Consider the following 12,596-nt stretch of genomic DNA (forward strand, 5'->3'; position numbering starts at 1 on the left):
GGTATGAAACCCCAACATAGTGTCCATCACTTAACTCTTCTCCTTAAAGATTATGAAGACCTGTAGAACCAGCATGGTTGTATTAGTTGTGCCGTCCTGGCGGTGATAATTACTGTTCCCGCAGATCGTAATTAATTATATTTAGCACAGTAACGGCAACAACAGACACTATAGCAGTAATCCGAGAGGAATGCTGTGTTACTGCTAGAAATGCAAATAAGTGTTTTAATAACACAGCGGTGGCAATAGATTTCCACCAGCTCTTGACTAATTATTCAGGCACAGAATATAAACATTTAGTTTTAAATGATTTAAACGTGTCAGATTTACCGTTTGTGACCAACATCTGTCTCATGCCCCATTTCAGAATGATGTATGGCGCACGATGAAGAAACACATATGAAGAACTTACAATGACCTTCACTTTATAAGATGCCAATTTGAAGTAAGTCTAAACCAATAAGTCTCACTCACCTGCCAGTTGGTACGATGAGTCGTTGAACATTCCTGCTCTAAACCTCCGTCATCATAATATATTTCAGAAACGTTCAGGAGTGCTACCAGGCCCTTGACGTGACGCGAGAATCACCGTCCGCCACTTTCTATGTAGGTAATCTCCAAAATCAACCTACATTCAAGAGCCCATCCACCACATAGACCACTAATACCAGTTAATGCTATGTTTTCCAGGCTCTCTCTCCTGTCCTGATGAAGACCCCAACATGAGGGATAATTAACCCTTTCACGCTTACGGGGTCGAAACGTAGACTACGCCTAAATTCTACACACCATAGAAAAAAGAAAGATTGTGTGATGTATTTTGGAAACATTGTTATTACTTTAATTGTAAAGGCGTTATGATTTAAATGTGATGCAACATTGTCACACCACCTTTACCCTGTCCCTCACAAACCCTTCACTTCCCTTTCTCTTTGCACTGAGAGCACCTACAATGCAATGATTTTATAATTACATTGATGGAATACAGTTGACCTTGAAGTAAATATATGCAGTTAGAAAAACCAACAAACAAACTTGTATGTGGAATAAATACAATTGATTTCTTAATACTGCATACCCTACTCTTATTACGTCAAGCGTATTTAAGGTGAACTATAAAATGTGGTGTTTCTTGTATATACACTAATACAAAATAATTGCTAAACTACTTCTAATTGAACTCGGACCACTCCCTTTCTGTACTTACATATTGACCCAGGTCCATGAGTTTTGAGGGCTCCCCCCTTTTTGAACTCATACTCTGAGAGTGGATTGGTGCGCGGCCCAGGAGTAACCCCTCTTTGAGACACATGGTTCTCCCGCGAGGTTCCATTAGGTTTGGAGCAAATGGCTGAACCTACTGTTTTAAATTGCCAGCTTTGGCTCTCCCGTGTAACGGGGTGCTACTTTCCAGCTTGGGTGGCTTGCATAAATACTCCTGCACTAACAGTGGAGTTTTTTACTGTCTGTTGGAGGTGGAATTGGCTTTACTGTGTAAGATGTATGCTGTCTTTTTGTTTGTTTTTCAAAATGATAATAAAATTGATTATCAAAAAAAAAAAAATTCTCACCAGATTAAACCATCTCAAAACAATATGAATGGTGTAACAGTCTCGGCAGTTGAAACTGCAGAATGACATGGTTGGTGCCGCCTTTGTAAGTTGTTAGAATCTGGACAGCCATGAATCCTCTTTTGATCTCTAAGCCTGGATAGGTTGTACAGAATATTTACACAGCAGGTCTGAAGATACTGATAGGGAGTAGATGTTCCTGCTTTAGTGATGAAAGGAGTTTATATTTTTTGTCCTCAAGTGGTTTTTGATTCCTATTTCTTCTCCTAGTTTCTTTTTCCTATGTGTTCAGGTCTTTCAATAATTTGTTGTTGAATCCCAGACGTTATGTTTATCAGGATAGTTCATGATCCACACTTGGTAACATGTCCTCAACAATGCACACATTTCATGAGAGTCGGACAGGTTTAATTCGCAGTGAATCAGCCTCTGTGAAGTTTGTTGCTTGGTGAAGTGACGTTAGTGACGTTGAACAACCTACATTCTGTTTGGAGACGTTGCGAACGTTAGAGTTTGTCCTTTAACTCAAAGCTCTTCTGACATTCAGAGGAAAGGGAGGATCTCAGCCCGGAAGGATTGTTAGATGTCATGGGAGGTTTAACTTCAGCTGTAGATTCTTAGATGATGTAAAAGATCAGATTTCTTTTTCTAAATGAAGGTTTTTTGGCAGTGCTTGGAGAAGGCTTCCATCTTGTATGTGTTACTTGAGGTTGCTGAGCACCACCTTTTGTTTACAGCAGTTTCCATATCCCATGCGGCGTCACGGCCGTCGCCTGTGTGTTCTTTGATGGCGTACAAGGCTTGCCTTAAGATTAAAGCCCTTGCGACACACAGTGCAGTGATGAAGCCTCTAGTCCGTGTGTACGCTTTGATGCCGTACAAGGGTCGCCTTCAGAGAAAACCTCTTGGAACACACAGTGCAGTGATAAGGCCCCTCTCCTGTGTGTATGCTTTGATGGCATACAAGGGCTGCCTTAAGAGTAAAGCCCTTGGAACACACAGTGCATTGATAAGGCCTCTCTCCTGTGTGTACGCTTTGATGTTGTACAAGGGTCGCCTTTCGAGAAAACCTCTTGGAACACACAGTGCAGTGATAAGGCCGCTCTCCTGTGTGAGTTCTTTGATGCAGCACAAGGTTTGTCTGCTGAGCAAAGCACTTGGAACACACTGTGCAGTGATAAGGCTTCTCTCCTGTGTGAGTTCTTTGATGTAGTACAAGGCTTGCCTTAAGAGTAAAGCCCTTGGAACACACAGTGCAGTGATAAGGCCTCTCTCCTGTGTGTACGCTTTGATGACGTACAAGGGTCCACTTCCGAGAAAAACTCTTGGAACACAGAGTGCAGTGATGAGGTCTCTCTCCTGTGTGTATTCTTTGATGCTTTAGAAGATTTCCCTTCTGAGTACATCTATTCTCACAGATATTCCAGTGAAAGGGCCGCTCTTCACTGTGAGTTTTTTCATGTGTTGCCTTATCAGCAAACCTCATTTCATGCTCAGTGTAGGGATACCGATCTGTGTGTGTTTGTTCGTGCAGTAAAAGCTGCGTCTTTCCAGTAAATGCCTTCTTACACTCAGCACAGGCATAAGCTCTTAGGCCGGTGCGTATTCTTTTCTGCCTTGCAAGTGGTGTTTTATTGTTAAAATTCTCCCTCCTCTGTATTCCTTGGTGTTTTCCTTCATTCATTTTATAAGCAAAATTCTTCCTTCCTCCAGAAGCTTTACGTTTCTCTTTCCCATTCATACTTTCTGTCGTCGGCTGCTGTGCTGCAGAATGAAATGAACACTGAGAATTATACATGGAAAATATTTCTTGAAAGAAATGCACGGTTATAATATGAGAAAGGTGGACAGTAATATCTAGGAAGGAAGGAAAATGTTACTACCTGTAAACAATCATTTGCTGCTTGTAGTTCTACAGTTAACATGTGGTGATCTCTCATGAGTTGGGTTCTGACTACTAAAAGAAAATAATTTAAAGATTGAGTTTTCATCTGGAGAACGACTCGTAATCCCATACCAGAAAGGCATAATGCATCAGCGCGCAGACTCCAATTAAAATCATTGTGCTGTTTTCTCCATCGGAGTACAACTGCTTATATGTGTAAAATAAAAAAAATAAACTGCTTTATCTGAGCAACCTATATACTTTCCAACCATTCAGCAAGTGGGTGATGCATGTGAGCCTGCAACATGACAAGCTGACAGTATTTGCAAGTGAGTAACATTTTCCATTTGCAGCAAGCCGTGGCACATCACAGGTTGTGCAATAACTTAAAAGAATCGGTAAGGTCCAGAATGCCGCAGCCAGGCTCATTCTAGAGAATCCACGCCACAAACATATGACCCAACACCTACGAAGAGTCCACTTGCTCCCCGTCGAGAAGAGGATCACCTTCAAACTCCTCACCCACACCTACAAATCCCTCAACAACATCAGACCCACATACCTCAACAACCGAATATGTTTCCACGTACCCAAGAGGAACCTCTCCTCCACGGACCTTGCAGGTGAGTAGCGCACTCTATAAACCGCTGATTGATTGATTGAAATGAAAGAATACCTAATTGACTTACTAATATGCTTAGAACAATTAAACACTTCTGGGTATCTTCCTTGCATTGATGTCACCAGAGAAATATTTTATGAAAGGATGCACAGAACCACATGTTTCTGCTTTACAAATATTTACTAGAGCTATGTTGGGTAGAAAAGCCATGGATGCATCTTTATCACACGTGGACTCAGCCTGTGGTATTTCTATGTGGTGTCTCCGCTAGGCCTGGGCGGTAAATTCAGTTCCACTTGCGGCAGTTGTCGAATTGTCAAAACTTCCGCGATCCGCAACTTCGCAGAATTTTTTGCTTGTTCGCGCTTTCAAAATGTGTGTTTGCAAGATATTTCCCCCCCGAGCACGCAAACAGCGTTCGCGAACAGGAAAAAAGCAATGTGTACGGGAAGTAGAAGCAATTCTGTGTTTTCGCAGAATTCTGCGTGCTCACGGAGATTTTTTTCGCTGAGCTTTGCGTAATATGACTACGCAAATTTCGCCCACCCCATGTCTCCGCACGATGGTAGAAAACCATATGCCAAATTGTGCCGGTGCAAAAACCAGTCTTATTTTTCATACCTTTTCAATTCTGATAATGTAGAGCATGAGTGCATGTTTAACACTGGATGCATATTCAACTTTGTCTTTGTAAACTTGCAGGAACTGTTCATCTACTTATGGGGCGTGCCGTTTGCTAACTGTTTGAGGAAGTGACTGCTACTAGGTGGACAACTATCCCCATTAAGGCTTGCAGTCATGTAGTGGCTTAAAAGGTGGACTTGTTACTCATAAGACAGCATTAAAATCTTAACTGGATGTCAGGGGTGCTCTGGTGGGATAACCATTCTCAACTCTCCCATGAAGATTTTCACAAGAGTTTTTTTAAAAGTATTCAAACATTATTGTAGGCTAGGCCAGCTTCTTTATGTATGTATCTATATGTTGTTATTTCTATACTGCAAACTTAGACTAAAGCTAGAGCTAAGGATGAGCATAAATTATTTTTAAAGAAGGGAGTCCTCAACTCTTTCCTACACGGGAGCAATGTCGGGCGGTCCTGATGGATACAGGGATGTTGTTCCAGATCATGAGTTCATAGATGGAAAAGGCCTGCTAACTTGTTGTTTTGTTACAGTTCTAAGTCTACAGTCTGATGGAGTTCTCCAACCTCACATTTGTTGCCCTTGAATATAAGAGCTGAACTTAAGGACAACGAGAATGATGAGCAAGTGATAAGAAAGAGGTAAAAGCTACAAAAGAGGAAATTCAAAAGGGAAAAGCAAGACTACTGTCCTGGAAGAGTCTTAAACTTTGTAAAATGATACGAATAAGTAAGGAGAGCGGTCAAAATTACATTGACACAAAGACGAGGAATCAAGCTCAGAAGGTGACTCAGACGACTCTGCTAGCAACTACCTAGAAAAAAAACTACTTGCCCCTTTTTTCACTGAGTACGGGTTACTGAGACAAGGACCGACAATGGAATATTATAAAAAAGGAAAAACAAAAGCAAGAGGCACAAACAGAGGAAGAGAAAGACAGGAAAGAGCAAATGGAAGACAAAAAGATAACTCACCCCTTAGGAAGAGAAAGGTGATAGAGCAAGGCGAGATATGAATTAAATCTCCATTATTAACTCATCACAACATTAACTGACAATGGATGAATTAAATATCCAGAACCTTGGCTTATATTTCTGCCCCAGTAGAGACTTAGATTACAGTTCATGTAGAATCGACATATTTCCATTTCTAAGATTTCAACATAAAATCAGACCCAAGCCAATGAACATGAGAATAGGGGGCCCAATTCAGAAAACATGACTTGTGTTCAAGAGACGCTGATACTTCATGACATCGGCTGGTCTGGATGATGGAAATATATATGCAACGAAAGAGCGGGAAGCGTTGCTCGGAAAGAGGGCACAGATAGATCGGGGAAGCCTAACTCGCTTCAAAAAGCAAGCTGCATATAACTCCAACTTGCCTCATGATAATCTGGATGTCTTTAGTGACTCGGTCGCCAAAGACTTGTTCAAATAAATTGTTCACCAGTCAACGCAAGAAGGGAAGAATCAGATCCAACTTGAGTAACGGACAAAGGAAGGCCATTAACACATTCCGTAATGACAACATAAGTACCAATGTCATCCGATAAGGGGCAAGAATGTGGTTTTAATGATTGTTTGCAATTATGAACTAAAGGCTTTTCAATAATTATTAAATTCGGATTGTTGTGAAAAGGGAATGGCAACATTTTCATTTGTGTAAAACACTACCCTCTACTGTACCATGCTTTTACCTTCTAACAAATGTATGCAAGAACAAGGGGGGCGTTTAGCGCCCTCCAACAATCGCTTACTGGAAAACATAGCAATAAACTAAAACCATTTATTGCTGATTCTTGTGGAGAGCCTCCCATCATATTGTATAGATGGAGAGAATTTCCCACCACAAAAGATATACACAGGAGACAATAATATTTGACAAATACCTAGGATGTGATCTTGCTAATTATGCATACAACACACGCAAGGTCTACGAGCCTATGAACACGCTTTTTGCAATAGACCAATATCTCCATATGACTATACATGGATGCTTAGGACCATGACTGTTGCCTAAATAACAATATTTTCATATTTAACTATAGGTATTACAGATAAATCTCAGGAACAGCAACGGGCACCTTCTCTCCCAACTATGCAAATGTAGTTGTGGTATGGTGGAAGGAACAGGTGTGTCGTGTAGTTCCCACTAATCCGAAGGACCTGCGCGTTTGTTGGACAAAATAAACTTTGGATGAGGTGCCTAGACTGCTGCTAGAGCGGAGGGACGCAACTCCTCCCACCTACAGCTTCACTTCCGGGGCACGGCTCACATATACCAATGTGCATCCGGCCGCGCAGCGGACGAGAGCAGCAGGGCGCGACGATGGCGCGCCAAAGTTAAGCCTGTCTGCGCCCGTCCGCGGCCCAGTGCCCTACCCCCTGCTCAATCCTCCGCGGTCCCTATAGTCTATGACGGACGCTAGCTGTGGGAATTACGTCCAGCGGTTGCGGATTGTTGCAGGCACACTTTGTAGGTAATCTCGTCCACCAAGTGCCCCCATTGTTCCTTTAAAGCTAAGAGAGAGCTAGCATGTAAGGCAGGGGTAAGTAGTTTCCACGGGGCCCTACTGAATTGCAGATCACTCCCTAAACATGGTTTGCAAATTTGGTATCTTCTTTTAGAGGAGAAGTTGGACATACTCTTCCTGACAGAAACGTGGTTGGGGGCGGACTCAGACCCTGAGGTCATTGAGGCATTACCGCCGGGTTATAGCATGGCCAGGGTGGATAGACCCTCAGGAAGAGGTGGGGGAATTGCAGTGATCACTAAAGCGCCTCTTGTGTGCTCTTTTGAATCTCTAGGGATAGAGAATTGTGAGGCCGGCAGGTTTGGACTACAAATTGGCCCTCAGGGTCATATATCGGGTATCCTTCTTTACAGACCACCGGGGAGTTTAGGCAATTTTAGACAAAGTCTGCAAGAATGTGTAGCACATATGGCGCTTTGGCGTAGTAAGTTTATGCTACTGGGAGATATGAATATTCACTTTGAGGATGCACGACTGAAAGAGGCTGTAGAGATTAAACTGGAATTACAGGATAACTATTTAGAGCTGCTAAATCACACCCCCACCCATACGCATGGCCATTTATTGGATCCAGTGTTTGCCAGCTGGGATGGTATAATGATGAGAGCCCCAAGTCTGCTCCCTTGGACTGACCACTTTCTGATTCCTTTTGATATCTGTATCACTGAGGCTGAAGATATCCTGAGGAGGGGGGTGATAACAGCTATCCCCACCGAAAGTGGAAGAACTTCTCCCAGTCTATATTTAATGAGAAGCTACGCATTGGGGGATGCCGGGAGGAGCGGATAGTGAAAGCTCCAATTTAAATCTGGAAGCCCGTATCCTTGAAACCCTGAATGCAGTAGCGCCATTGTATACCGCTAAGCAAGGGAAGAGAGCTAGAAAATCTGCCCCATGGTATACGTCGACCTGCAGTCACTCAGGTCGGAGTGTAAGAAGCTGGAAAGAAGCTGGCGGAGGGACTTTGACACTCTTAAAAAGAATGAGTATAGATTTGCCCAGAGGGGCCATCAAAGAAAGGTGAGAGAAGCAAAGGCCCTTCATTACAAAACTAGAATCAGTGAGAGCTTTTTAAAATTTATAAAGGAGATCTCAGCGGTTTCCAGCTCCAATGCGCCTGAGTCGGACTCTATCATGGAATGTAACAGAGTGGCAGAATTCTTTGCTAGTAAGGTGCGTAAAATTTATAGCTCCTTCTCCAGCTGTCCTGCAAGTGGGGAGGCCTTTGTAGAAATGAGGGAGGCTGACTCTGACAGAAGGCTGGAGTGCTTCACAGTACCTACATCTAAGGAGCTTGTAAGAACATGCCTTAGGGTGAAGTCAGGATCTCCTCGTGATCCAGCCCCCCCTAGAGTGGTGGGCGAGAGCTTAGAGGTTTTAGAACCATACATTCGCCATGTCCTTAACTTCATTTAGCACCCAGATCCTTCCGCTGAGCTGGAAGAAGGTGTAGCATTGTAGTAAAGCAAAGGGAGACAATGGTGATATCCAAGAGTTTATTATGTACAGTATCATAAGATAGTCACTGCACACGACACCAGCCACTGGTCGCCAGTCCGATCGCGGCGCCTCAGGTCACCGTTCTAACCACGGCGCTCACCCTGGAACCTTCGCAGCAGTGACATTCTAAGTGATGTCACTACGGACTGTTCCAGGGTGCGTGAAGGGCAGAGGTCAAGGTGGAAGATACCACAGAAGGCTATCGTTCTACCGATAAGGAAAAAGGCCAACATAAGCCTTGCTGTTTTAGACAATCTGAGACAGATTTCCTTGCTGCCATATACCGCGAAGGTATTTACAAAAAGGGGTGGTGAGGGACAGAGTCTCTGAATTAAACAGAAAGCTCTCACCCAGTCAAAAGATCAGGGCTAGATCCAACACCGTTTTTTAGCTCACTGCACCATCCCAGTTTCAGAACCTGACTGTATGCAAATTAGTCTGTTCCTGTCCCAGTGCATGATGGGAACAGGACAAACCAAACTACAGAAGCCAATTCTTACACTGGGAAGGAAAAAAGCTCCCGGGGACCGGTTTCTGGCATTACAGCCGTCTTCGGCCCGGTTTGCTTGAATCCTGATGGTGCAATGAGCAAGGGTCTCACATCTGAGAATACCCTTCCACGCTTAGGGTGGACAAAAATATTTACAAAAAGGGGTGGTGAGGGACAGAGTCTCTGAATTAAACAGAAAGCTCTCACCCAGTCAAAAGATCAGGGCTAGATCCAACACCGTTTTTCAGCTCACTGCACCATCCCAGTTTCAGAACCTGACTGTATGCAAATTAGTCTGTTCCTGTCCCAGTGCATGATGGGAACAGGACAAACCAAACTACAGAAGCCAATTCTTACACTGGGAAGGAAAAAAGCTCCCGGGGACCGGTTTCTGGCATTACAGCCGTCTTCGGCCCGGTTTGCTTGAATCCTGATGGTGCAATGAGCAAGGGTCTCACATCTGAGAATACCCTTCCACGCTTAGGGTGGACAAAAATATTTACAAAAAGGGGTGGTGAGGGACAGAGTCTCTGAATTAAACAGAAAGCTCTCACCCAGTCAAAAGATCAGGGCTAGATCCAACACCGTTTTTTAGCTCACTGCACCATCCCAGTTTCAGAACCTGACTGTATGCAAATTAGTCTGTTCCTGTCCCAGTGCATGATGGGAACAGGACAAACCAAACTACAGAAGCCAATTCTTACACTGGGAAGGAAAAAAGCTCCCGGGGACCGGTTTCTGGCATTACAGCCGTCTTCGGCCCGGTTTGCTTGAATCCTGATGGTGCAATGAGCAAGGGTCTCACATCTGAGAATACCCTTCCACGCTTAGGGTGGACAAAAATATTTACAAAAAGGGGTGGTGAGGGACAGAGTCTCTGAATTAAACAGAAAGCTCTCACCCAGTCAAAAGATCAGGGCTAGATCCAACACCGTTTTTTAGCTCACTGCACCATCCCAGTTTCAGAACCTGACTGTATGCAAATTAGTCTGTTCCTGTCCCAGTGCATGATGGGAACAGGACAAACCAAACTACAGAAGCCAATTCTTACACTGGGAAGGAAAAAAGCTCCCGGGGACCGGTTTCTGGCATTACAGCCGTCTTCGGCCCGGTTTGCTTGAATCCTGATGGTGCAATGAGCAAGGGTCTCACATCTGAGAATACCCTTCCACGCTTAGGGTGGACAAAAATATTTACAAAAAGGGGTGGTGAGGGACAGAGTCTCTGAATTAAACAGAAAGCTCTCACCCAGTCAAAAGATCAGGGCTAGATCCAACACCGTTTTTTAGCTCACTGCACCATCCCAGTTTCAGAACCTGACTGTATGCAAATTAGTCTGTTCCTGTCCCAGTGCATGATGGGAACAGGACAAACCAAACTACAGAAGCCAATTCTTACACTGGGAAGGAAAAAAGCTCCCGGGGACCGGTTTCTGGCATTACAGCCGTCTTCGGCCCGGTTTGCTTGAATCCTGATGGTGCAATGAGCAAGGGTCTCACATCTGAGAATACCCTTCCACGCTTAGGGTGGACAAAAATATTTACAAAAAGGGGTGGTGAGGGACAGAGTCTCTGAATTAAACAGAAAGCTCTCACCCAGTCAAAAGATCAGGGCTAGATCCAACACCGTTTTTTAGCTCACTGCACCATCCCAGTTTCAGAACCTGACTGTATGCAAATTAGTCTGTTCCTGTCCCAGTGCATGATGGGAACAGGACAAACCAAACTACAGAAGCCAATTCTTACACTGGGAAGGAAAAAAGCTCCCGGGGACCGGTTTCTGGCATTACAGCCGTCTTCGGCCCGGTTTGCTTGAATCCTGATGGTGCAATGAGCAAGGGTCTCACATCTGAGAATACCCTTCCACGCTTAGGGTGGACAAAAATATTTACAAAAAGGGGTGGTGAGGGACAGAGTCTCTGAATTAAACAGAGAGCTCTCACCCAGTCAAAAGATCAGGGCTAGATCCAACACCGTTTTTTAGCTCACTGCACCATCCCAGTTTCAGAACCTGACTGTATGCAAATTAGTCTGTTCCTGTCCCAGTGCATGATGGGAACAGGACAAACCAAACTACAGAAGCCAATTCTTACACTGGGAAGGAAAAAAGCTCCCGGGGACCGGTTTCTGGCATTACAGCCGTCTTCGGCCCGGTTTGCTTGAATCCTGATGGTGCAATGAGCAAGGGTCTCACATCTGAGAATACCCTTCCACGCTTAGGGTGGACAAAAATATTTACAAAAAGGGGTGGTGAGGGACAGAGTCTCTGAATTAAACAGAAAGCTCTCACCCAGTCAAAAGATCAGGGCTAGATCCAACACCGTTTTTTAGCTCACTGCACCATCCCAGTTTCAGAACCTGACTGTATGCAAATTAGTCTGTTCCTGTCCCAGTGCATGATGGGAACAGGACAAACCAAACTACAGAAGCCAATTCTTACACTGGGAAGGAAAAAAGCTCCCGGGGACCGGTTTCTGGCATTACAGCCGTCTTCGGCCCGGTTTGCTTGAATCCTGATGGTGCAATGAGCAAGGGTCTCACATCTGAGAATACCCTTCCACGCTTAGGGTGGACAAAAATATTTACAAAAAGGGGTGGTGAGGGACAGAGTCTCTGAATTAAACAGAAAGCTCTCACCCAGTCAAAAGATCAGGGCTAGATCCAACACCGTTTTTTAGCTCACTGCACCATCCCAGTTTCAGAACCTGACTGTATGCAAATTAGTCTGTTCCTGTCCCAGTGCATGATGGGAACAGGACAAACCAAACTACAGAAGCCAATTCTTACACTGGGAAGGAAAAAAGCTCCCGGGGACCGGTTTCTGGCATTACAGCCGTCTTCGGCCCGGTTTGCTTGAATCCTGATGGTGCAATGAGCAAGGGTCTCACATCTGAGAATACCCTTCCACGCTTAGGGTGGACAAAAATATTTACAAAAAGGGGTGGTGAGGGACAGAGTCTCTGAATTAAACAGAAAGCTCTCACCCAGTCAAAAGATCAGGGCTAGATCCAACACCGTTTTTTAGCTCACTGCACCATCCCAGTTTCAGAACCTGACTGTATGCAAATTAGTCTGTTCCTGTCCCAGTGCATGATGGGAACAGGACAAACCAAACTACAGAAGCCAATTCTTACACTGGGAAGGAAAAAAGCTCCCGGGGACCGGTTTCTGGCATTACAGCCGTCTTCGGCCCGGTTTGCTTGAATCCTGATGGTGCAATGAGCAAGGGTCTCACATCTGAGAATACCCTTCCACGCTTAGGGTGGACAAAAATATTTATATACCGCGAAGGTAGCTGAAAAAATAGTGAACTCACAATTGATGGCGTTTGTTGAGGAGGCCAAACTCC

At 44.3% G+C, this 12,596-nt stretch overlaps 1 protein-coding gene across 1 annotated transcript in view; it reads right to left on the reverse strand.

Annotated features, from left to right (window-relative positions):
• Window positions 1-834: 834 nt before the first annotated feature.
• The window catches only part of LOC147659026 (uncharacterized), a 33,352-nt gene continuing 21,590 nt past the window's right edge, over window positions 835-12,596 (reverse strand). Inside the window, exon 2 of the mRNA XM_086952029.1 lies at window positions 835-3,335. Coding sequence (XP_086808155.1) covers window positions 2,422-3,335 — 914 coding nt within the window. The 3' untranslated portion in view covers window positions 835-2,421. The remainder of the gene's footprint in view (window positions 3,336-12,596) is intronic.

Source organism: Lissotriton vulgaris, unplaced genomic scaffold (genome assembly GCF_964263255.1).
Source record: "Lissotriton vulgaris unplaced genomic scaffold, aLisVul1.2 SCAFFOLD_2042, whole genome shotgun sequence".
Classification (NCBI taxonomy): domain Eukaryota; kingdom Metazoa; phylum Chordata; class Amphibia; order Caudata; family Salamandridae; genus Lissotriton; species Lissotriton vulgaris.